The 26,114-nt window shown below is 40.7% G+C and overlaps 2 protein-coding genes and 1 long non-coding RNA gene across 4 annotated transcripts; 1 reads left to right on the top strand and 2 right to left on the bottom strand.

Annotated features, from left to right (window-relative positions):
• Positions 1 to 813: 813 nt before the first annotated feature.
• LOC137188856 (uncharacterized) lies at positions 814 to 6,387 on the bottom strand. The gene is made up of 4 exons (XM_067598436.1): positions 6,316 to 6,387; positions 4,882 to 4,952; positions 4,537 to 4,788; positions 814 to 1,931 (listed from the first exon to the last, which is right to left on the bottom strand). Exons 1-4 carry the CDS (start codon positions 6,385 to 6,387, stop codon positions 1,568 to 1,570), a joined length of 759 nt encoding a protein of 252 aa, XP_067454537.1. The 3' UTR covers positions 814 to 1,567.
• An 866-nt stretch (positions 6,388 to 7,253) lies between these two features.
• On the top strand, positions 7,254 to 9,564 carry LOC137188708 (uncharacterized). Its single transcript, XR_010929473.1, has 2 exons — positions 7,254 to 7,947; positions 8,374 to 9,564. It is a non-coding gene; the product is annotated as an uncharacterized lncRNA (long non-coding RNA).
• Positions 9,565 to 11,914: 2,350 nt separating this feature from the next.
• tmem129 (transmembrane protein 129, E3 ubiquitin protein ligase) lies at positions 11,915 to 24,151 on the bottom strand. 2 transcript variants are annotated; one of them, XM_067598467.1, is made up of 7 exons: positions 23,820 to 24,151; positions 22,380 to 22,438; positions 19,120 to 19,377; positions 13,900 to 14,060; positions 13,268 to 13,427; positions 13,084 to 13,156; positions 11,915 to 12,977 (listed from the first exon to the last, which is right to left on the bottom strand). In XM_067598467.1, exons 1-7 carry the CDS (start codon positions 24,091 to 24,093, stop codon positions 12,793 to 12,795), a joined length of 1,170 nt encoding a protein of 389 aa, XP_067454568.1. In that variant the 5' UTR covers positions 24,094 to 24,151; the 3' UTR covers positions 11,915 to 12,792. The 2 variants fall into 2 exon arrangements, with proteins under 2 accessions (XP_067454568.1, XP_067454570.1); XM_067598469.1 differs by lacking the exon at positions 23,820 to 24,151 and adding an exon at positions 22,681 to 23,805.
• Between the last annotated feature and the right edge of the window lie 1,963 nt (positions 24,152 to 26,114).

Genomic DNA, 26,114 nt, shown 5'->3' on the forward strand with positions numbered 1-26,114 from the left:
AGAGTCAACTTTTGGAGAAATGCAACCTGACGTCTCTGCAGCTGAAGGCTGCGGTGGCCAATCACAGCCAGAGATCAGACTGGTCAGAGTTGTAAACGCTGCCATGAGGGAGTAAAAACACATTACTAGGATGAGGGGAGGACATTTCCCTTGTAGTACAGTTTAAAAAGCCAGCCATATCATAAGAATTAAAGTGTTGGGAACCACAGATAGATGAGAAATGATGGTTGAAAGCTTGGGAAATAAGTAGAGGATCATTAATAATTTCATTATTTATACGTATCTGGTTTAAGAGTTTTTTGTTAGTTTTATTGAGAATATTGTCCAATTGTTTCCAGAACTGTCTAGGATCACGGAAATCCTGTAAAAAGCTGTCTTTATAGTAGTTAGATTTTGCATTCCTTGTTATGGTTTTATATAGATTTCTCAAGTATCTGTAGGTTTCCCAATCAGCAGCATCCTTAGACAGACGATATTTGGCCCAGGCTTTATCCCTTTGTTTGAAAAGGCTGATAAATTGTGAGCTAATCCAGGGTAGGTGTCTACCTTTAACGCTTATTGTTTTTATGGTTGCGTGTTTATCAATTATGTTTGTAATTTCAGAATAAAAAAAGTTCCATGCATCATCAACAAGAGGAATTAACTGAAATCTGTCCCAATTAATGGAAATTATATCTTGAATAAAATTATTTACATTAATGTTCTTGCATTGTCTCAGTCTAATATATTTAGGAGGCAAACTTGGAATTTTTTATTTTCCAGACACAATATATAACAGAGTGATCACTTAAACAGTCTGACATAACACCAGATTTAATTATTCTTTCAGGATTAGTGACAAGTATCCAGTCCAACAGAGATGACGACCGATAATCAACTCTTGTAGGTTCCTTAATTAACTGAGTGAGGTTTACACTATTAATTAAATTCCTATCATTGGAGAAGGAGCGATCAAGCCAGTTACAATTGAAGTCACCCAAGATAATCATTTCATTATGCCTCTCAAGAGAATTAATAGTTGATAAAATACACTTAGTGGAGTCAGTCTGAGCAGAGGGAGGCCTATAGATGTTGCCAATAGTTAAATGTTTGTTATCACGAAGAATAATGTTGACGAAAAGACATTCAAAGTTAATTGGCTCTACATTAGGAATGACACACTGAGTGACAAGATTTGAAGTGACATATTTGGCCACACCACCACCTCTAGAAGCCCTATCAGCTCTGTACAAAACAAAATTGTCAATTTTAATTTCATCATCAGTAATATTACTATGTAACCACGTTTCAGAAATAGTGATGATGTTGGGTTTGTAAAGAGTAACCCAGGCTCTGAGGAGATCGACTTTTGCAACAAGGCTCCTAATGTTGAGATGAATGACCTTTAAACCTTTGGCTGATTCAATTGTGCCTATAGAAAAAATAGAAACAGCAGGTAGGAGAACACAGTTTGGAGAGGGAAGGTGATGGAGGAGGAAAGTGAGAGCAACAGGCAGGAGAGACAGTCAAAACGACAAACATGACACGTACACACACACACACACACACACAAAAGAAGAAAGTTCAATCAGGAGAGACTCAGTTTCTTTATGAAGTAAATGATATTAATTGAATAAGCATGATAGATGACGGTGGAAAAGTCTTTGGCGATTAGACCCCATCGTGATGTCACTGGATATGAAAGGGGGAGGTGAATGCGAGAATAGTATAGGATAACCCCCTGATGGAATCTAGACACTTGTGGTGGTGATGAAGAGGTGTAGATCTTGGTGATGTGGTAGCAGATTCTGGTGAACTCGGGCCTGGTGCTGAAGTAAGGGAGTAGAGAAAGCGAGATGGTGATCTGGGATGAAGAGCAGAGAGCTTCCGGGACACGGCCGTGGAGGTGGATGGTGTGGAGGAGGGTCATTATGATTGCTCTGGAATGACAGCTGACAGCGACAGAGAGGGAAACAGATTTTAAAGTTTGACAGCTGAGCCGTGATTGGTGGTTAGAGATCGTGGAGCAATCTGATTTGATAACTAGGGGTGATGCCCCTAAACAGCTGATGTGAAAGCCGGAGCAGCAGGGGAGAGAGAGAGGAGTGTGAAATGAATGAATGGTTAAAGATAGTCTTCCTGGCTGAATTTACGCCAAGCTTCATTTCAATAAGGAAAGACTCAATTTCTTTATGAAGTAAATGATATTTATTGAACAAGCATAATAGATGAAGGTGGAAAAGTCTTTGGCGATTAGACCCCATCGTGATGTCACTGGATATGAAAGGGGGAGGTGAATGCGAGAATAGTATAGGATAACCCCCAAAAGAAAGGGTACTAAGGACTTATGACCCGACACCAGTGTTCAGTCCTTACCTCACCAGCAGCGAAGGATTCTAGTGAGATATGCAGAGGGAGAATTAGACACAATACAGTGATAATAATGTCATGATATAATCATTACATTTGGACGATTGAAGATGTAGAAATAGAAAGAGAGTGAGTTGGCAGTCACCAGAGCGAGTGGTGGGTGCTGTGAGGTCTGAAGACCATTAGATGATGTGTAAGGTCTGACGACCATGAGATGAGGTGTGAGGTCTGGTGACCTTGAGATGATTTGTGAGGTCCAACAACCATGAGCTGATATGTGAGGTCCGACGATCATGTGCTGATGCGTGAGCTGATGTGGGGTCCGAAGACTGTGTGCTGATGCATTAGCTGATGACGTGCTGATGCAGGGAGTCCGTAGACCGTGGGCTGATGCTTGAGCAGATATGAGAGGTCAGGCGACCATGTACTAGTGCGTGAGGTCCGAAGATCATGAGCTGGTGTGTGGACAGGTATGAGAGGTCAGGCGACCATGACATAGCACTTTACCATGAACCAGATTTGAGAGGAAGAAATGCCAACATGATCAGCAATGATAGCAACGAGCTGTGATGCTAGTAACCTTGGACACCACCACCAGTTATATATATGAGATCTTAATAGGTGAGAACAGTGCTGACGTCTGGACGAATGAAGATGTGTAGGCGGTGGGTGACCACCTTCCCAGTTGTAGCAGAGAGGCAGATGAAATACCTTGGTTGGTGGCAGAAGTAGCCGTCCTGACCTAAAAGAAAGCCCTGAATAGTGCTAATCTGAATGAAAGACAGCGGCAGATGATGGGTTACAATGAAGCTGTATCGCTACTGCTATAGAATTGATAACCAGCTGGTGTGCGCAATAGATCTCAGTTGATGGCCCTGGCAAAGTAGGCCAAGGAAAAACGAGTAACAGATATGTGAGAGATGTGAATGCAAGACAATATGAGAAATAAAACTACAGTCTATGCGTGCAAAGGTAGTCTCCCTGACTGAACTTATCTAAAGCTCCATACATAGGAGAACGAGTGAATGAAGTAAAGACAATGTTATTCTACTGATGATTGAGATAATAAAGTCTAAAAGTGTTGCACTTAGACTCTACAGGAGATTTTGAGTCGAGGGGCATCGCCCTGAGCAGCAGCAATATAAATCCCCCCAATTAGAGGGCGCAAGCTTACTTATCAAGCAGGAATGCAACAGGCCTCATTTAATCATGAAGATGGTATGGTCTGCTAAGACATGAAGCATAATATTGACGGGAAGGGAGTCTTTTAACCTACCTTCATTAAATTGCTTGGAAACTGTAAAATATGAATTTAAAGGTGAGACAGATTGATGCTTTAATTCGGGATTGACTGAATTAGTTTTGCCTGAGAACTCATTAAGGTTGACGAAACAGGGTGTTAACATGTATGAATGAATCTAATAAACGGGAATTAGCTAAAAGAATAAATTCAGACACCATGTCGCTGGTGAAAAAGCTGGTAGAAGTATAGATCCCAATAGTGGCTAAGCAACATGGTTAGCAGAACATAGTTCCCTCAATAAAAGCATGCTAAAGACTCAGGCCTTGGAATAACCATGCTCCCAACTCTGAAGAAATGCCGCTGCTGAGGTAATACCTTATGGTATATAACTAGTGGTGCACTTAGAGTTCCATATACGCATTGTTGAACTGCTATGATAAATTCATCTGCTGCAGCATGTAGTCGTGCGCAGGACTGTGTGTGCTCTGTATGGCTGATTTGTGTCCTGAGTGCTGCATGCTCTTTCTTCCTACTTCCTCTGACCCAAAACAAAATAGTAGAGATGCAATAGAGAGCGCAGGCACAACACAACAGTATAAAATGCCTGAAGGGCAAAATACATAGTGAAATGCGTGCATTGACGCAATGCTATATGTAGTGATGTACATGCTGAAAAGATAATAGAGATGCATTAACTTACTGATGGACGAGTGAAATGTGTGTATGACTGAACAAGTTGCACGAGATGCGTGCTTACTGTTTGAAATGACTTCCTGATGTGCATGCTGGAATGTTTTGATGGTGACACGTCCACTTGATATAGGCCTACTGAATACCCTTTTAGCAATGCTACATGCTTAAACGAGGAGAGCTATGAGGTAGTAGCATTTTGAATGTTATAGTTTTGTAGTTCACAAGCGCAACTGAAGCCCCCATAGACTGACCAGGTGAGGGAGAGCCAGAGTAGGGACGGGCGAGCAGCCAGAGAGGGATGGTCTGGTTGAGATCTGACTGGAGTAGAGAGGTTGACTGAGAAACTCTGCATGGAGCCAGACTCCGCTGGAGCACCTTTGCCGGTCGCTTGCTTACGGGGTTTGGAGTCCCGTCTGAGAGGAGTTGCAGCTGTGTTGCAGAGTTGCAGAGGACGAGCGGCGTCTTTGAAGCTGCCGCGCAGCTTGAGTAACAGAGGCAACCTCCTGAATGGTGAGTACAGAGCAAGCAGATGAGTGTCAAATGCTGTAGCAAGACGCACATAGTAGTCTGAGAACGTAACTTGCTGATACAACGACCTGCATGTCGACAGATGCACGAATGCAGCAGCATGACCGACTGAGTCGCGATGATTGCTCTGGAATGACAGCTAACAGCGACAGAGAGGGAAACAGATTTAAAGTTTGACAGCTGAGCCGTGATTGGTGGTTAGAGATTGTGGAGCAATCTGATTTGATAACTAGGAGTGACGCCCCTAAACAGCTGATGCGAAAGAAATGAGCAGGGGAGAGAGAGAGGAGTGGGAAATGAATGAATGGTTAAAGATAGTCTTCCTGCCTGAATTTACGCTAAGCTTCATAAAAACAGGCTCAGGCTCAGACGGCTACATAGCCTTTATGAGGAAACAAAAGGAGGGCCTTGCTTAGTTTATCCCATGTCAAAAATAAGTAAATAAAAATAAATAAATAAATAAAATGAAATAATAATCCAAAATCAAGGAATCAAGTAGCTTATATTCAGACAATCATAAATACATATAGATGGCCACAGATAATCACAATAAGAAGAATGAGTCACAAAAGAAAGAGGGCCATTTCATTATTTCAAGAGAACAAATAAAAGATAAATAAAAATAAAATAAAAAACAACAGCAACAGATGCTCAGTATTCTGCAACATTGCATCGTTATGACAGTTTTGACGGAAATTATGTCCCCAAAGTCACAATTTACGGCAAACATGTACATAGCATCATCGGGGCAAACAGAAAAAATTAAAGATTCATGTTTGCCAATAACAAAACAAAGAAAAGGAAGAGAGGGAAGAGAGAAACTTAAAATACTGGAATAATAAAGTCAGTGTTCCAGTTATGTGATGTGTTCGAGGAGAAAAAAAACAAAAACAACTAAATAGCTTCAGTCAAGCAAAAACAAAAGTTGGGAGGACTCCAACATGTAAGATGAGTTACTCATGGGGAGAAGTCTCAGAAAAAAGACAAGATAGGCCCAAATTAGAGAAGCATTCTGAGACCTGCTGGAGACGCTTACGCCACCACCATCGCCGCCGCCAAATTGTGGAATTCTGAATGGAATTTTATAACCATTTATAGATCTTATCTATTTATTTATTTATTTTGCTTTCTTTTATTTATTAATTTCTATATATTATCTTGTGCTTTATCATGTATCCTCAAGACATTTAGCTATTAATAAAAGTCTTCATTTATCTTAAAAGTGTTTGGTTGTTTCTTTGAGCTGCAGTAAACAGAGGTCACTGTTTGGGACAAGAATTTACATTTATTTTAAACTGAAAAAGGGTTAGTGCTCCTTCCTGGCACTAACAAATCCTAACCAAAAAGGAGGTGGTGCCCCAATAATGAGGTAATTCAATAATAAAGTATTAATACTCCTACAATGTTCACTTTTGTTTACTTAACTTTGTATGTGTATACTGTATAATAATAATACTATCAATAGTGTGTGACGGCCCCTGCCACTCTGCCTGTTTGTTTGCCTTGCTCTGCTGTCTGTTTTGCAGATACTGGGAGCTGGCTGGCAGGTGGAGCTGGGAGGGTCGCCTACTCATACCTGCCTTTGCAGTTGCATGGGTGCACTTCCATAACTGCCTAGGTGATTTTCAGCCTGATGAAGATTAACCAGGTTATTGGGCTTTGTGCTTAATTTATCCTGCCACTAACCTGCATGAAGTCTAGGATTGAGTGGGTCAACTAGTATTGGTTAGGCAGTTAGCCAGAGGAAGGAGGTTCCATATTTAAAGCATTAGCGCCATTAGCGTTACCATGTCGGGTAGTTGTGGAAAACTTTGTTTTAGTTTGTAGTTCTTGCCTATCTGTGGTGTGTGGTACAACAGGGTTTCTAGTGCTGGGAAAAAGTGCCCCTAGATGGTGAATTGGTGAATTTTCAGCCCTTCTCAGATTTTTACATTAGTGTGTATTTCACAGAATTTTCAGACCCACAGTGCGTGATCACTGTCACTCATGACATTATGCAACAAGTAGTTCCGACCAAGCAATCTGATTGGTCAACTAGACATTTAGAACGTGCTCAAATCAGCATGACAGCACATCTAGCCATGCTGTAATGAAAAAAGCCTCATCACTAAAAATATTACTCCGTCATTCATTAGAACTACAGACTAACAACGACATGCTAACAACAACAGTCACTTTTGGGTAGACGACTGGTGGTTGAGTTGAGATGCGGAGAAATGTGAACTTGGCAAACTAGTTTTTTCATTTTCAGCCGTGACTATAACATTTGAAGATATACAGTTAAACACGGTGGTCCGACCTATCTGACGTTTCTGCTGGCTTTATTCTATGTACAGTGTTGCTATGCTAGCATCTTTGGTTTGTTTTGTTTTGTGGGGGGGTCTGCGGTGAAAACCCAGAAAAACAAAACAGACCCTTTGCCAAGTGGATTGAACTCTGAGACTGTGAGACAAGTTACACACGCACACCCTTGCACACACTGAAAAACCCGAATCCCTCTCCTCTATTTATCGTTACTTGGCACCCCCAAACACAGCAAAACTTACCCATTTTCCCTTCAGTTGAGAGTATATCTCTGCTTCCACTCCGGCATTTTCCATCAGCTGTGCTGGTGAGTTGGTGACAACTAGCTTAAAAATGTCTGTGAAGTTTGTAGATGTAGTAGCTAAATCTGTCCATGGAAAAAAAAATTTTTTCAGTGGTTATCTTAGTTACAACGAGATTGAGCTAGCAAAACAGTTTTGTGTTTATATGTGTGGTATTTATTCCGTTTTGGAAATGCTGCGATCTCCAGAAAGTATTATGTAGCCGGTAAATGTCTCTCCCACGCTTCCGTAGGGCTAGGCAGGCCTTAGTATCGTCCATTTCCTGGTTGCCAATTTGTTTGGTCTAATATATAAGCTGTACTGAAAAGACCCAGTATGCTTCTGTTCTCCTCTGGCCCCTGGTGCAACAGGTTGTGGCTGTTAAGCAAGAACACTCTGGGAGGTAGTAGTTTCAGTTTGTTGAGTCGAGGTAGCGATGCTGTGTGTTTTACACTGTTTTATTCACCATAGGTCCCGTTCCTTAGCAACCCCCTGACCCCACATGTTGAGACGTCTGCCTGATTATTTCGCAATATACGCAAGGGAGAGGTAAAAATGGATATGTTTGCTTATATTATATATTTGTTTGGCAGTGTGTTAATTAATTTAACCTGTTTTCATTTGTAGATACTACTGCCACTGCTGTTTTGTTTTGTTTTGTTTTGCTTTGTTTAGGTTTTGTTTTGATTAGTTTCGTTTAATTTTGTTTCGTTTGGTTTAGTTTCCCTACACTTTGTTTTTGCCGTAACTGCTTTGTTGATACAATTGCTTAGTTTGCTTTATTATCATTATTATTTTTGTTCATAGTATTAGCCTTTAGTTTCACTAGGTGGTTTCTGTTATTGGTAGGTTCTTTTGTTACATTTTGCCTGCCCCTTGTGGCGTTTATCTTTTTCTCCCCAAGAAGCTAGTAACATAGCGTGCTGTCACACGGCTCTACTGTTGTAAATTTAACCTGTATTTTCTGTGTGTTAGCGCTATAGAATCTGTGGCGAGTGTGGCCGCCCGGACGGTGGAGGGTTTGGCAATGGACTTCCTCACCTTTGCTGCTCACCCCCATAAAAGTGTGTTTGGTAGTCATTTTTGCACTTCCTTCACAATTTACTTTTTCCCTTTTTGGTTTTGCTCTGCTGTGTGTGTGTGTGTGTGTAGGGCACAGTGGCGTGGTGAGTGCTCTATGCCAGCATAATTTGTCGGTTTAATTTTGTCAGCTATGGCCAACCATTCCTTAGCGCTCCCATTTTCTTATTAGGACCTGAGCCCCAAAGGGGCGAAGACTCTCTTGTATCTGCTCTGTTTCTTTCTTTCTTATTATTACGCCACTTAAACCCTAAATTTGACCCCCTAAACATGCTCAAAGACTCACCAAATTTGGCACGCATATCAGGTCTGGTGAAAAATTTGATAAAATGTAAAAAAGTGCCAAAATGTGCTTGAGAGCACCACCTATGTAATGAATATGGCTGCCACGGCCCATAGGAATGTCATAGAGAGATTGAGCCACAACTCAATTATTCGTTTCATCCAGTGCGTCTCGTCATGTGGGTTAAAAGTCTGTACTTTTCTAAAAATAGACTTGATGAAAATTAGGAAATTAATTTCTTTTACAACCAAACTCATCAAGAGTTTTCAATTTACTAATTGAAATTCAAGCGAAAGGGCCAAAAACTTGCTTAATTTTGATGACACAGGTGTGAGCAAGACAGACATGTCTCACCCTGCAGAAAATTCTCATCCTCACACAGTTGAGATTTGATGTTTCACCATAACAGAGGAAGTTGCTATAACTTTATTGTACATGCTCCAGTCTGCACCAAACTTTACATGTTTGATAAGAGTCCCGGCTGGAACTCGTCTACATGACAATATTCCATCAGTGATGCAAACTGTCTGAATAGTGCCCCCCACGAAATTGCAGCCAAGCAGCCCCAGCAGCAGGCAAAATAGTGGACAAAGGAAGTGATGTTTATCTCCTTCTTGCACTGTCTGAAAACAGCCCGGATCTGAAGACATCTACATGTCCCTGACAGAAGCCCTTCGACTGCACCGTGGCCCAACGTGCACGGAGGCGGAGGGCTTTAATTACAATTTTTTGCTTATTGCAACATCCTTTGTACTTTTGCACAATTTTAAGTAGTTTGTATTTAATAAATTTCCTGATTTTAATTCCTTGTTAAATTATTACTGTTCTTTCTTTTATATCAATACATTTTGTAATCTTGGGGGAACTCCTTGTCTCAGTCCATCATTCATCATCATCTGTATCATTATAAAGGATCTGTGGCCTTTTAGCTGGTGTGAGTTGAATATTAAAGGGTCAGTGCAACCTAAAACTCTAAAAAGAACTAAATTTGGGCCTTGTCTGTCTGGGCCCGGCCACAATTAGCTCAAGTTGGCTGGCTGACTCAACAGGGACTAGAAATCGTCTCTGTTGTTAGGTCGTTACTAAGGGTCAGCCTACTTGCTGAAGTAGTTATCTAGGCTTGATTATATACTGATGTGAGTGATGGTTTTCCAGGTATTAGTCATACCCCATGTATTTCCATGGAAACAGAGATAACACAAGCAAGAAGTTTTTTTATTTTTAGAGTGAACTGCCTCACAATATGAATATATTTTGTTTATATCTTTTAATTTGTTGGTAAATGTTGTATAATTGCACTATTACACTCAAGGGTGTGCTTTAGCTTTATTGTTGGCATGACAGTGATGTTGTCAGGCAGGAGGCACTTGCACCGAGTTCTGTAAGCATTACTGAAGTACCAACAATAATGACGGTGAAGCACACCCTCGAGTGTAATATTGCTTCATTATGCACTCGTGACATCCCGCACTGTAGGTCCAGGCCTTAAAACTGTATCAAAAATCTTTAACACATTACCACCTTACTCCCACAGTTTTCACTCTACAAGTAAAATTTATACATTAAAATGTAGACAAATTTCGACTCTCTCATCCAATGTTACTTCGATTGAAATAGGACTCAGTTTTTGAATAAATCAAAAAAAAGGGCAGAGAGTGCCCTTTTAAGAGTGGAAAAGGTTCGACATTCTACAAGAGTGTAAGAGTCTCATTCACACCAATGTTATCTGAGCTCTTTGTCAAAAACGGAGATGATGGTGATACATAAATTGTCACAGCTCCTTTATTTTAAATCTTACGGACACACATATATATATCAGTATCACCACTGAAGTCTCGGGTCGCTCAAACTGAAAATATTTTTTCGATGTGACTTTTAGTTTTTGAGTTATAAGAAGTTGTTTGGTGCCTAATTTTGGCTCAGGGGCATTGGATATAAAAGGGGGTGCTTGTCTCACCCATGGATGTATTATAAGAGCTGGATAGGGCTCCGTCACTCAGCCTTGCAGCCAGTTTTTCCCAGTGGTCACTCACAGTAATGCAGCAAAAAATCCCACTGTGGCCCAAAAAGCATTTTCCATAGCCCATCATTGTAAAAGAGACATCTGTAAAACTGTTGACAGGACACCTCAAACTGCAAACAAGGTCAATTATGACTCATTCTATTATGAATTTTTGACCCGTGGAGGTTTTATATTTGTAAAACTACTCAAGTCAAGAAAAGAGAGTTAAATATCTGTGACATCATCACAATGTAAAGTCTCTTGGATGAGTGGGAACTTGCGAGCAGGCCGACGGAAGAAACACTACTGTGCATATTCAGTGGGCCACAAAACGGGGAAAGAAACCCGGAAGCTAGAAACTTTTTTTGGCATATGCACTAGCTGAGAAATTCTTATTGGACTGAATGGGCGCCATTTTTGGTCTGGTATCAGGCACTTATAATACATCTATGGTCTCACCCTTGCCACAGGGGTGCACTGTCATCATAGCAACCTGTGTGCTGTGAAGTTATTTTTAGACCTGTTTTAAAGGTTTATTCCACCCAAATATTACTTTCAGTCTAACTTCTTATAGTTTTAAAGGACACACACAGACACAGACAAACAGTCTTTCAAAATAAAAGCCCCATAGAGTAACTGTAACTTAACAGGAAACTCAGGATGAGGCTTGTTTTTCAAAATAAATGCCCCAAATGCATATATTATATATCATTGTATATTAACAACACAAGGGATGGACCTAGTTTTTCAAAATAAAAGCCCAAGACAGTCATTGTATCTTAACAGGGAACTGAATTAAATGGTAAATGGATTGTACTTGTAAAGCGCCTTTCTAGTCTTCTGACCACTCAAAGCGCTTTTACACTACGAATCACATTCACCCATTCACACACATTCATATGCTGAGCCTGCTAAGTCCCTCAGCAATAACCTCACTTCAACTATCCATACAGCTACACAGATCACATTACTTTGCTCCAGTTTTGTATTTTCCCACTGTTACCTTGTCAATAGCATGTTTAAGTATGTACTTCCAGCAACACTCAATTTTGAGCAGGCAAATCATAAGATTTGATCAGGATAAAACTTTTTTACTTAAAGTACAGATATTCAGAACAAACTGCAGTTCAACAAACTCATTCATTCATTAGTTTTTATTGTTATATTGTTGTCTTACCGTTGATAATCCTGTTGTTAAATATAACATTTATGTTTGCTCAATACAAATAAAAATATTTTAGAAATGATCCACAGTGAATGATCCACAGTGATTTTGGTGCAGTCATAAATTACAACTCTTTTCAAAATATAGAAACTCTGTTGTTTGTTTCCAACATTAAAGAACGACATGCAGGCACATCATCTCTACTGAATCCCCCAAAGTGTTAGACTGATGATCTTGCTGCTTTACAGCAAGTTAAGGTTCATACTTCATGTTAATCACTGTTCTTAAAGTCCCCCTCCACTAAAAAAATATGTTTTTCTTCTTGTTCCTACAATTGAATGTTTGAACTTCACTGTGTAGAATGACATATGTGCAAAGTTTGGCACTAGAAGGCTGTCTTCACATTCATCTGCTGAGAGTTCCTCTGTGCTCACTGAAAATCAAATTTTAAGGGGTGGGCCTATGAGCATGATTTGTGACATCACAAATAGTTTGGAGCCAATCGTGGTCCAGTATACAAATTACAGAAATGTGACCTGTATACTTGAAGCCTCCAGTGCACATCCATTGAGAATTAACTTTTCAGTGAAGTAGGAGACATCTTGTCTTCAACAATCAATCAGTTCAACTTTTTTTGTGGACACACATTATTATTCAAAGTAGAATATTTTATATACATCTTAAAACATTTCTGGAGATGATCTTTAAGTATCCTTACTGAGAGCACAGAATAAGCAGGTGCATTACTAAGTTCAGTCCAAAGTCCTGCCCACTCCTCATCTTCCAGAGGTCTGTTGCTGAATGTTGAAAACACACCTCCACATTATTTTGAGGAAAAGGTCAGTTTGATCTGTAAGTGTGTTGTCAGTGGACCACACAGATGTCCAATATACAGAATTTGGCTCTACAGGTGGGGCAAGGGACTCTGCTGGACAGCCAGGTCTCAGGTCTTTGCTGGTCTTGGCGACTGGCGAACCATCGACCCAGACAGGATAGACACCACATGGGTCTGCAGAAACACTGCTGGCACTCTGACTCATTATCAGCTCCTATAACACACCAAAGTCACAGAATGAGAGGCAGTGTCACATACACACATACACACATACACCAATACACACACACACACACACACACACACACACACACTCTTACCTTCTGCATGGCAGAGTCTGACCAGCTTGGTGCCCGCTGGAACCTGCATACAGCCGATACAGGGCTCCACCTCCTGTGTATTGAGAGACATCTTCTGATTCATTGGACACATTTATTGTGATCAGACAGGATTTTATGAACTTTTCAGAGCAGCAGTTGCATAAACACACAAACAATAATGTACCTGTCCATCAGGGAGTGTATATGGCTGATTGAGGTCCACCTGAGCTCTGAATGTTTCCAGGAATAGTTCACTTATAGTTTGGTGGATCACTATATTGGCAGAGTTTCTGATGGGAGCATGGAGCTTTTCCCTTAGCTCTGCATATTCTGTAGAGTTCAGCCTGGAAACAAGGAGGTAACTTTTTTGGGCATGAACATGGCATATGCAGTATTGTCCTGACAGCAGATGTTTTTGGTCTTGAGCTCCTAAACACACACACACACACACACACACACACACACACACACACACACACACACACACACACACACACACACACACACACACACACACACATACACACACACATACACATATGTTGTCCTGGGTCACCTTTTAGGACATTACATAGACTTACATTCATTTCCTGGAGACTTACTCTAACCCTAACCCTAACCACTACTTGCCTAACCCCAACCCTAACCCTTACCCTAACCTTAACCACTGACCCAAAAACTTTTTCCTAATTGGGGGCATGGCTTTTGTCACAAGCCATTCCCAATCAACTGATCTTGAGTCTGAAATTTGTCCCCAAAAGTAGCCTAGGACACTGGTACACACACACACACACACACACACACACACACACATACCTGATATCAAAGGGTCTGACAGCAGGGTTGATGCTGTCCACTCTCAGGGTCAGGAACTGGATCGGGGAGGCTGAGTCTGGATTCAGGTGGTGCTGTCTGGACCCTGTCACTGTCACATGACAGTCACTCTGTAAAGCCATGTAGACATGATAGGTGGTCACCTGGAAACAAAGGGGGTGGGGCATGTGGATGAATGTATTTAGGTGACTTTTTTTGCCCATTTGCAATACCTTCAAAATTAAAACACAGTAAACTGGATACAACTTCAGACACAACCCTGATGAAGTCGATAGCATTATTTTTAATTGAAGCTCATATTGGTATGCACATTGATGTGTTGCAATGTCTTAACATTCAATCATTTAAGATCTAGCATGATGCCTGATAGTGCATGTTAAATGTGTCACAGGCGGGTTTTATTTTAAGAGTACTCCAGGGTCAAAATTGATGCAACAGAACCAGAGATATCATCTTTCAGGCAACTATACCAAGCACCCAGGACCAGCTGTGAAGTGATTTCACTGGGCACGTGACACACAATGGCCCAAAAAGTATTTTGCATACACAATCATTGGAAAGCAGCTGTAAAACAGTGAATACATCTTTCTGAGCATCACAAACCCCACCCAAATTATTTACTATCAGAATTTGATCCAGTCGGTCATATAACATATGGAAAGCCTAGAGAACCATATGATTAAATTATTTTATCTCATTCATGTGTGTGGGGAACAGGCAGGAAACCAATAACTGCTCACTGGCCCAACTAGTTTGAACAAAGTACATTTTGTAACAATAAATATTTAAAAATTACATACAAGGAAAGAAATATACACTTTATTTATTGATGACTTGTCTTTAGCCAGCTAGCTAGCTGACAACAATAGCTAAACAAAGTTCTTTAATGTGTTTTTTTTTTTTTTTAAATCAAGAGTTGAGGAAGAAGAAACACCTCTGCCTCCATAAACGGAATCCACACAGCCCAGTTCTTCAGACTCACTGGTCCACAATGAGGTTAGCCTGGCCACTTACTCCCCAGCAATAAGACTGACACAGATTTACCACCGATTTATCTGTGATTGATGATCCACCTTCACAGCCAGATTTGAAGTTATTCCCATGCATGATCAAGAATGGACATCGAAATGCTTTTCATCTAAGTAGTATGGACAGTTTTCTTGGTTGGAATACAGTGTAAGTAAGGACGCAGTTTTCTGAAAATGTGCAGCCATTTGCTAGAGAGGGATATAGAAGATTCAGCGCTGCAAAGCCGGCCAAACCGCAGGCCAAAGAAATGAGCTCAATCATCGGACTGCGATGAAACAGACTATTCATTTATCAAGAACCATCTAAAAGTAGTTTTGGATATTGTACTGTTTTGTACCAAGCAGCACATTCCCCGACGTGGACTAAGGGAACATACAGATGCTCTCAGTGAGGGACATTTTACAGAACTGTTGAGGTTAATGTGCAGTTATGATCCACAGAACCGAATCATTTAGAACAAATGTCGAGAAACGGAACATTGATGAGTCCAGATGTACAAAATGAGCTGCTCGAGTCAGTGAGTTCAAGCTTAAACTTGTAAACTGTTAAAAGAATGAGCAGTTGGGTTCATGGACACAAGTCACATGAGTACAAGTGGTATTTCAAAGAACATATTATAGGGGATTGAACCACTGCAACTTGACTCGCCTCTGTGTGTTGGCTTCAGTTTTGACAGGGCCTTCTTCTTCTATCAGGAAACAAGGGAGGTGTGCATGTGATTCTACAACAAACTTTTCCTCATGCTGTGAGTGTCCACTGTAATTCTCATAGATTGAATTTGATCCTCTGTGCAGCATCAAAGGTGTCTGGGCATCTTATCACATTCTTTGTTATGATGAACTTTTTTTGCTACGATGTTTCACCAAATTTTTTCCATTTTCCTCAGGATAGAGTAAAGCTTCCATTGATTCTGTTTCCAATCTTTTTCCATACATCCTTTAATCTTCGCAAAAATTGCTCCATCTAGGGAACCCGTGTTTGGAAGTGAAGCGATCCATAGACAAGCGCTTAAGTTCCTGATCTGGAGCAGTGAGCAAAATACTGCAGGTACTCAATATAATATTAGAAATACTTGAGTGTGCTGTGGTCAAATAAAAGTTTAGGTACAGTCCCTGCTCCAACAAAATAAAACAAAGCAACTCAGGGTTTACAGAGCCCAAAAGCGTCAGTCTCTCATCGACCTTACTGAGGGCCTTTGAGAGAACTCTGGTCAGTTTAGAGACGATTCAGACTGTGATTCTGAAGTGATGAAGATAACAGAAGAGCTGATGCAGAAAAAAGGAACCGGGAGCTGGGACATCACATCTGGGTCCGGAGAGAGAAGCCTCCCTGCAACCCTGTGATCTGTGGCCACAAATAGTCTAGGAAGAGCAGAAAGTGTGAAAATGAATGATGACCTAAAACACATCTGGAATGATATCCTCGACAGACAGCTGACAGAGCTGGACAGTTGCTTCCAGGAGGACCAGTACGGAATAATGAGGGCACTGGCAGCTTTTCTCCTTCTGTCTTCTCTTTTCTCTTCTCTTTCTGATACAGAGCACCCATGTCAGAGACTGGCAAATGCGCAGGAATTTCCATCTCTCAAGGAACTATTGCACATTTGTCCTCCTGACATCTTCCAAAACCTCAACAAACTACTTGGAGTCATCACCCCTCTATGACTTGTAGTGTTGAGAGACTGTGACACTGCAGGTCGGATTAAAAGGGACCTCAGAGCATCCATTGGTGCTATCTGTATCAACTTGGCCCTCTAGTCATTTGAAAAGGAACTCTGTGACCCTTTGTCCCATGATGAGATATTATCTCATCATGGGACAAACCCAGGTGTCTGCACCTTGTTCTGTCGGCTGTGAAAACAACAAAGGTATATTGCATATTTGTATAATCAATGCGCAAGGGATATGTCATGAGCGATTTCTAAGTTAACACCTCTGCTTCCTGTGTTTATGTTTAATTACCACTTTATGCCATAAAATGGTGCATTATGATTATAACTGTGGAGATATAGAGCCATTGTTCAACAGCTCCTGATTGTGAGTTTTAGCCTGCTGTTGTTGGAAATACATCTCCAACAACAGCAGGTTGTTGGCTATACTATTGTGTACAAACTTTATGGACTGATGTTCTGTTATACAAGCACTGTTTTGATGTTGTTTTCTTAATGATTCAGAATGTTGCAAAGTAAAATTGTTGCTGGTTTCTGAGTTTGTCTATGTTTGTCCTGTTTTCTACTTCTATTGACTAACCTATCGAGTTTTCTCTTACAGGAAAAAGGGAAGCCAACAAGAAGTGAACTGGCTGGCCGGTGGTAGTCTCTGACGTGCATGGTCTCAAATGACTCAGCAGCAGGACTGGGCCCAAAGACATGCAAGTGTAAGGAAAAAACATGGTTGAGACTTTTGCAGCATATATGCTCAGTGAGCAACATTTACAGGAATGAATTGGACACCTTCTTTAAACGTGGTTTACAACCCAGACCGTATGTATTTGGGCAATTACATATTTTCTGTTCTTCAGTTTGAAATAAAATAATGGATACTACATTGAAGTGCCAAGTCTCAGCTTTAATTTGAGTAGACTTACATCAATATAGAAAGAACTGTGTGGGAGATATAGCCCTTTTAACACATAGTGCCCAACATTTAGGGGTTCAAACATAATTGGACTGATACACATATGGTCAAACAAAATCATCATATTTAATATTATACCCTAACATTACACCCCTTCCCTAGGATAAATAACTATAGAAAGCATGTGACTCAACCCAGTGCTGGAGATTTCTCCCTTTAACTTTTCCAAAATATTTTCACAATAAAGTGGCTTTTTTACAAAATGGCCTTTGTGATTACTAGGTGCACATAGAACCAGTAGTTCCAATATGTCTATCTGACCCAAGTAGTTTAACCAAAGATCACAGCAGCCAGTACTGATAAACACGTCCATCCATCTATCCATCCTCTATACCCACCTGACCAGGTCAGGGTTGCTAGCATGGATGTATTAAGAAAAACGTCATTCACTGGGTGCATATGCTGAAAAAGCTTGTCAGGCTTCCACAAGCTTCTGCATTTTGGGCCCATAGAACATGGACAGTAGAGTCTTCTTCTGGCCTGACTTCCTGTTGGCTCCCCACACTCATGGATGCCATGAAAATAATTTACTGATACAGCTATTCTAGACTTTTTACATTTAACTGGACCTCATGAATAAACTTCTAATCACACAAAGTGTCTTTTTGGGGTATAGGTGAAGGAATTTCTGCACATCAGCCAACCTTCTTACACTGATAAAGACATGCTCTATGGTGAAATGTTTTTAGTTCAACTTGATAAAGGTGTGCTCCAGAACTCATCTTTCACATCCTGCCTAGGTCATTTTACAGTGTTTGTTATGCTCAGAAAAATGGATTGATCTTTTTAGAGCAGCTGCTCCTTGTATAGCGATTGTGTTTGGCAAAAAGTCTTTTTGGGTCAGTGGGTCACATGATCCTGCAATAACAATCACACCAAAATTCCTTCACAGCCTAGAGCTGTTACTGGAGGCAGGAACCTCACACTCTCTGAGAGACTGACCATCCATCTGGGGTGTACTGTTTACACAGGAGGCATTTCAGCTGCGTTGGACAATCATCACACGTGTCTACCATAACAGATACGCTTCTATTTTAATCAATACAGCTGCTTAAAAGGGCCCTGCATCAGCTCACGTTTCACTCATGCTACACGCATGTAACCATAACACAAAGCATATTTTTACACTTCCAAGTCCACTTTTTTCCATTTACACGTGTAACCACAGTACAGTGACTTCCTATACCCCTCATGTACACCGGATTTAGCTGCATTTTGTGCTTAGCCAGTGTGCCAATGTCTACCAGACACATGAGTGGAGCATCTTATTTGCAACTTGTTTCTCTGCTCCACCATCTTTACAGACCGGGTGTATTTTTACCAGAACAGCTCACATGAGAGCCTGAAACTCTCTTGTCAATATACATAAATGCCAATATTTATTGACAGTTAACATGAAATTAATAATAATTTATAATTTAATGACATTGCATTTTGTTATTGATGTTTCATTACAGACACACAGAAAAACTCTTTTTTCTTGCTTGCTTATCAAGTCACTTAGCACTGATATAGTAGGTAGTAAGGTCAAACACACCTTTAACACCCAGCTGTCAGTAATGATAACTCTGGCTCCAGGCGCCCCTGTAGCAAATTTATCAATGCGTCTGAACTCAGTGTTGATGTTGCTTGCCACAGAGCCCCAGCTGGAGTGAGGAGGCTGTACATGAGCCTGCAGGACCCGGCTGACTGGATGGTTGTGCCAGTGATAGCGGGACCAGTAGATGATGAGTGTCCAGCTGGCCAACTGGAGGCTGAGAGAGAGGAGGAGAAAGGCTCTCCAGCTGTCACTCACCTGGTGGGAGACAGCGTGACAACACAGAGGAAACATGTAGATGTTCACCAACATTTGGTAACTTCTGCAGACAAAGAGAACATCTGAGACGCTCTCCACACTTCATTAAAAAATATCAGCATAGAGTTTAAAGAACAACTGATTCATAAAAGATGAAAGAAAAAGCAACAGTCAAAGACTTTACATTTAATACCTGCGGCAGGAATGACAAAATAAATATCTCATCATGCATTGTGGCCCTCAATTTTTCATTTATTTGAATGTAATAGTTTTGACAAATAAATATATCGCCACAAAATTACATCTATATATAAGAAAAGATTTTCAGAGTATTTAGTCAGCAGAATATTCAAATACATCCACTGCTGTACTGCCAGTAGTTTTCTTTTGCAGCAGAGGGGAGTGACTTAGTTGTTGCTGAGTATTTTGGTTTTAGTCACAATGGAACACAAAGTGTGTTGAAGATATGGCAGGTAGAACTGGGTTATCTGATCACAGGAGGATAAACTTGATACCGTAGCTTAGTGTTTGCTTGGGGAGTTTAAACAGGTTTAGGTGTAATTTAGTCCAGTCACTGCTGCACTTCCTTCACTGTGCACAACATAGATCTGAAAATGTGTCTGTGGTTCAGAGATTGATAGGATGTCTTTACAGTGAAAACACAGTTGGAACCACATGATCAGTCACCATTAACGAATTGGGCATATTACATTCATTAAACCTTTTCATTAAACTTAAATGTGCTTAAATGATTCAAAACATAAAAACTTGATGAGCACAGAAAATTTGAAAGATTGTCTGACTTCACACAGATACATCGCATTGAGGCAGTGGAGAGTATCTGTCTGGATTTGTTTCTAAATTCTCTCCTAATTCCTGGTACATGGTGCGTGTGACCAACACATTTTTTGTAGTTTTCCTGACCATCAACATTGGCACACTCTGGGCTCAGCCAGACATGACATGACAGAAAATGTATTTTGATTCTCTAAACTCAGTTCTGACTTTTATGTAATGAAAATGTCCGGACAGGTTTGATGGAGGTCAGAGGCATCCAATAACTGCATTACTTATTTTATTGTTAAACTTAGAATCTATATTATTTTTATTTATGTATTTATTGGAACCAAGTACACTGTTTAAGATAAATGTTACCATTTGATGTACTGTACCAGAGTTAGCTTATAGCTAATTTTCATCTGCAATCCCTTTGGCAGGTCACAATTAAAACATATAACAGCACAATAACAAACAGTACAAAGCAAAAAACACACAGGACACATAATACAAAATATAAAGCTACACACAATAGCACATCACATACACCCACAATGTCAACAAGAAATTAATAATGTAAGCTTGTCAAATTAAAAGCAAGATTATTTGGGTTAATGAGAGGAATATGAGATGAAATTTAGATTCAGTGGTTACAGAGCTGAGTAGTTTTTAGCAGATTTTTTAAATTTGGTTTTGAACATACTGGTGGAACTGCAGCTCTTCATATCATCAGGTAGGTTCCACTGAGTTGTGGCTTTCACAGAGAAAGCTGACTGCCCAAATGCAGTGTGATGAAATGGTATGGTACAATCTTGTATAGAGGATATTCTGGAGGATCTAATAGAACTTACTGAGCGAGTGTACACAAAGTCACATAGTGGAGGAGGGGCCAAACCATTTAAAATTTTATAAACTAGGCACAAATTTGAGAATAATCTAAAATTCTCAAAGCTCAGTCAATTGTATTTCTCCAGTACCTTACAGTGATGGAAATGCACTGGATTTTTGTCAAGAGTTTTTAGAGTTTGTTTGTATAAAGACTCAAGAGGTCTTATGGCTGTTTCTCCAGCCTGAGTAACAGCCTTACAGTCTGATGATTAGAAAATATATAATATTAATTACCGTAGATCCTGACCAATCCTGTCAGCATGTCAGAGGATTTAAATAATTAATGAAGTTTCTTGTGCTGTGCCATCCACTCGTAAACTGATGCACAGCCCCTCTCTCAAATGAGAGACTGTAGATGAAACACACGAATCATTCCTGCTGCTGTGTGTCGACTACAGCTGTTTAAGAAACATGGAAAAGACCCAACATTCTACAAGTTGTTGTGAGAAACTCACTCATCCAGCAGAATGTATTTCTGAACTCTGGGTCATGTGGATGGTATTATTGGTAAGAATCTTCCTTAAAAATTGCGTTTTGATTCTCATGTTAATCTGCAGTAAATGAAAAAATGTGTAGCAAATTGAAAGGGGCAAAACTTCACATAAATGAAAGGTGTTTTGTGATTTTGGAGACGTCTGTGTGCTTGCGCATCTACCAAATGAACCCACAAAAATTACCCTGCATCTGCATGTGTGATAAGAGGTGGTCTGAGCAGGTTTTATCACAAATGCAATTTCATACCAAATGAGCACCAAAATTACACTGCACTGCCTAATCTGCATAAACACAGCCTCAGCTGCGCCTCTCCTCCTCTGTGGGTACAAGCATGATTGTTTGGTGCCAGGAAATTATCAAACAGACAAAAGCTCAAAAAAAAGATTTGCACCTGAGGAAAGCTGCATAAAGACTACGTTTGGTCCAGTGCTGGCATGGCGTCTGCAGGAAAAATATGGCCCCCAGTCTTTTGTAATGTTGGCCATTTGCCTGATAAAAATGTGGCAGGGCATGGATTTCTGTCAGTCCAATAAAGTTTTGAGAGAGTTAATCCAGTATGTGGATGCTCTCCACTTTTTTGCTCCTGAATCTGATATCTGGCACCTGACCTAAATATAGAATGGCATGTGCACACACACACACACACACACACACACACACACACACACACACACACACACACACACACAATAAAACCCATCAATCACATCCTTCAATCACATACCTACTCTGAATTATGGATAAAACAGTTATCATCATGGAGTGTCATTCATGTGTCCAGTATTTACAGAGACAACAAACTGTGTTCATAAATCTGCAGACAGACAGAAAGACAAACTGACCTGGTGAATGTATCCTAGGTGTTTTTCTGGAGCAGCAATACACATTCCCATGTAGTAACCTGGAGAGATTAACAACAGCATGGATGCAAATAATATGAAGCACAGCAACATCAGAAACTGATCACATCCACTACAGCCCCATGTTAGGCACACACCCTACCTACACCAACCTGCCCCATACACAAACATAGGAGCAACAATATACTGTACAATACAAGAACATTCAGATTTCTGTAGTGGTCTTTGTACTTCAGCACATTGGATTTGAAATGTAACTGTGTATATAGGTATTGACTGTTACCTTTTATTTGGATGTTTACATCCATACTGGGTAAACAGTGTAGGAAGTGTGTTCATGTAAATGTCCTCCTGCACATTCCAAAAATAGGAAGACTATGTATTAAAAGTCCAACGCTGTCCAGTGTCCACCCAATATAAGTATCAAGTCTCTTGCAGGCTCACAGTGTGTATTAGCCAACTGACAGCACTGTTTACATACTAAAGATCCTCATCAGACATGTTATTAGATTTATAAAAATACTGTAAGCTGTGGTTTTCCACCAAAAGGGCCAATTACTTCATTAAAACGACTTCTCCTCCTTCATTGAAAAATCCAGAATCTATAAATATATGCAAATATTGCTCATTTAAAAATTTAACTGCTGGATTTACAATGTCTCCCACTTCACTGTAAAGTCCATTCTCAGTATATGTGCACTTGAGGCTTCAAGTTTCCACATCACACTTGTGGATACTGGGCAAAAAATAGCTTCATAACGTTTCGTGAGGTCACAACTCCTGCTCATAGGCCCGCCCCTTAAACTAAGAATTAAGATGAGCTCAGAAACTATCCTCCAGCAGACGAATGTGAAAACAAACTGCACTTACATCATTCTGCACAGAGAAGAAAACAACATCCAACTGAAGAAACAAGAAGCAAAACACATTTTTGAATGGAGGCGACACAGTTTGACAATAGATATTGCCAAAATGTAAATATGGGACTTCATGCTAGATTGCACTAGCAGAGTTACTCAGTATTTTTCAATTCGGTCTCGGTAATGTTTGACATGTTTTTGACAGATATCAGTTTGCTTATCGTCCCGACAGACGTGTGGATACTGCTCTTGTCTTACACAGACAGAACTGCGCTACACCAGACTGTTTTCCATAGACAGCGCAGCAGTTAGCATTGTGCCAGCAAAATTTGTGGCTAAACTAAATCAGATAAACTTGCTTTGTTACTTAATCTGTGTTTGGGTTTATGATTTCTTTAAAGCGATAACAAAGTGAGGGCGGGTAAACATGATTCTCCTACTCTGTCTTCATGGTTCATTTTCATACTGTATGTAACCGTGACAGCTTGTGATAGACTAGATGGCAGCATATCATGACAATAAATGGACCCGACCCTGTCTGTGAGCGTGATTGTTACTGTACCCAGAGGCAGCGCAGAGTGGAGCAGCAGGGTGACGCTGGTCCTCCTTACGTGGTACTGGATGAAGCCCGCGTCCTCGCTCCCCAGCCACGATGAAAACACATTCTGGACGGTTAAACCGGCCGAACGGAACTCGTTTGGCGTAAACACGAAGCAGAGCGAGAACACTATGTAGGCCAAAGTAAAAGTTAACTCCGGGCTTTCCATGCTTAATCTAGGTTGAATATTCTCTACTACCTTGAAGTAATCAATGTTTACACTATCCCACTTCCGCATTAGTTTCTTCTTCTACGCGTTTCCACCGCGAGACAGACGTAAAGGTGAGTGCTGCCACCTACTGTTGTAAAAAGATTCAAGGCTCTTTTCAAGGACCATTTATTTGCCAAATATAGAAGGAATTTACAAGGAATTTGCCTTGGTTCAGCTTTCGAAAAAACGCAAAGACATTTATATTGAAGTAAAAAAATCAAACAAATAACATATTACATAATACAAAATCTAATAACATAAAACACAGACACTGTTATGATGACACTGTTACGCTGGGTGAAAAGGGGATTAAAGTGGTAAGTGGCTGAGGGGGAGTTAATTAGGGTTAGGAGTTGATGAGTTTTATGGTGCAGGGGGGAAAAGTGTTTTTGTGTCTGATGGTATTGGTTTTAATTGTCCGGTATCTCCTCCCAGAGGGGAGGGGCTGGAATATGTGGTGGCCAGCCAGTGTGAGGGGTCAGCCAGGATGCCCCATGGATGTATTATAAGAGCTTGATATGGCTAACCTGACGTGCCAGATGGTTTGTTACACAGAACCATCTGAGAAGTCATCCATGGAAACTGTTTGGAAAAGGGCAGGCAATTTCAAAAATACTTGGCAGGTGATTGGATGAACCATCTATCACTTACTTACCGTGCGAGGCAGCTGGATTCACAATGCTGATTGGTCAGAAGCCTGACAAAATGGATTCTTACATAATCTCGCAAATCCAGCTGCCTTGCAAGGTAAGGATATGGCAAAAAAAATTCCCTGTGGCCCAAACAGCATTTTTCCTATAGACCGCCATTATAAAAGAGACTTCTGTAAAACTGTTGGCAGGACACTTCGAACTGCAAACAAGGTCAATTATGACTCTTTTTATTATGAATTTTGATCCATGGAGGTTTTATATTTGTAAAACTTTCCTAAAGCCTAGAAAAGCGATTTAAAAATCTGTGATGTCATCACAATGTCATCACAAGTCTATGGGGCCGGCCCAGAATTTGCGGGAGGGGCCAGTTAGAGAAACACTACTGCGCATATTCAGTGGGCCACATACCTCCGAAAGTAAATCCAGAAGCTATAAACTTTTTTGGTGTATGTGCCGAGAAGCATCTAGACACAGTCTTGCAGACTTACCTTAACCCTACACGACACACACCCCCTGATGTTGTCACCCTAACAGCATGTTACATGACACACCCTGCTGACTCCTAACCATCCCCCTCTTCATGCCTAAGCCTAACCAAGTGGGTGTTTCATGTAGTGCAGTGGGTGTGCTGTGTAGATACTACGCATTCCTGCTGTGGCTGCAGCTTGTCATTTTGCCCTTGCGTCATGCCCCCACTCCGTTTTGGGTGAAAGAAATCCCTCTAATTTGACTGGCGGTAAATGCAATTCCCGCAATTTAATAGCATAAAAGAAGAAAAATCATATTGCTTTTTAGCTATTTGGAGCCCAAATGTTATAGCCAGTCAGGCAAACAATTATGTTATGTCGTTGCCGATTAACGATTGGTGTCATTCTATAGAAAAAATGAAAGAAATAGGGGTTCATTGTTGAGTGTCATCGCTAACTGCTAAGCTAAAGTAACTAGCAGATCTGAATAGTGTTGGGCCTCAACCATGTTGTCAGACAAAGGCAGGCCTACATGTAAGCTCTGAAGCCCGACTACGAGGCTGCCTTTGTCCTTTAACCCCTGAAACAAAGGACCAGCGCCAAAATGCTGCTCTCACAGACTCCATCTCCCAGCCTGCCATGGCAGTTCACACCTCAGTGTTAAATCCAGGAAGCCCCAAACTCTCGTCTCTCATTGGCAGAGACACACTATCACCATCAGGAGTCATGGCAATGCAGCCACAACGTTGCTGGAGCTTGAAGTACCGGCTGCACACCAACACCCATTGCCTTTCCATTGTAACTGCGCTGGACGAAGCTTTGCTTTCTCCATGAGCCAGTTTACTAAAGGAGGTAAACCTGCGCATGTGTAATTCCCCTCACCGAGTATGAAGAGCCTCCCCTCACTGGATGAGCTGAGACTTCACCT

Source organism: Thunnus thynnus, chromosome 9, assembly GCF_963924715.1.
Source record: "Thunnus thynnus chromosome 9, fThuThy2.1, whole genome shotgun sequence".
In the NCBI taxonomy this organism is placed as follows: Eukaryota; Metazoa; Chordata; class Actinopteri; order Scombriformes; family Scombridae; genus Thunnus; species Thunnus thynnus.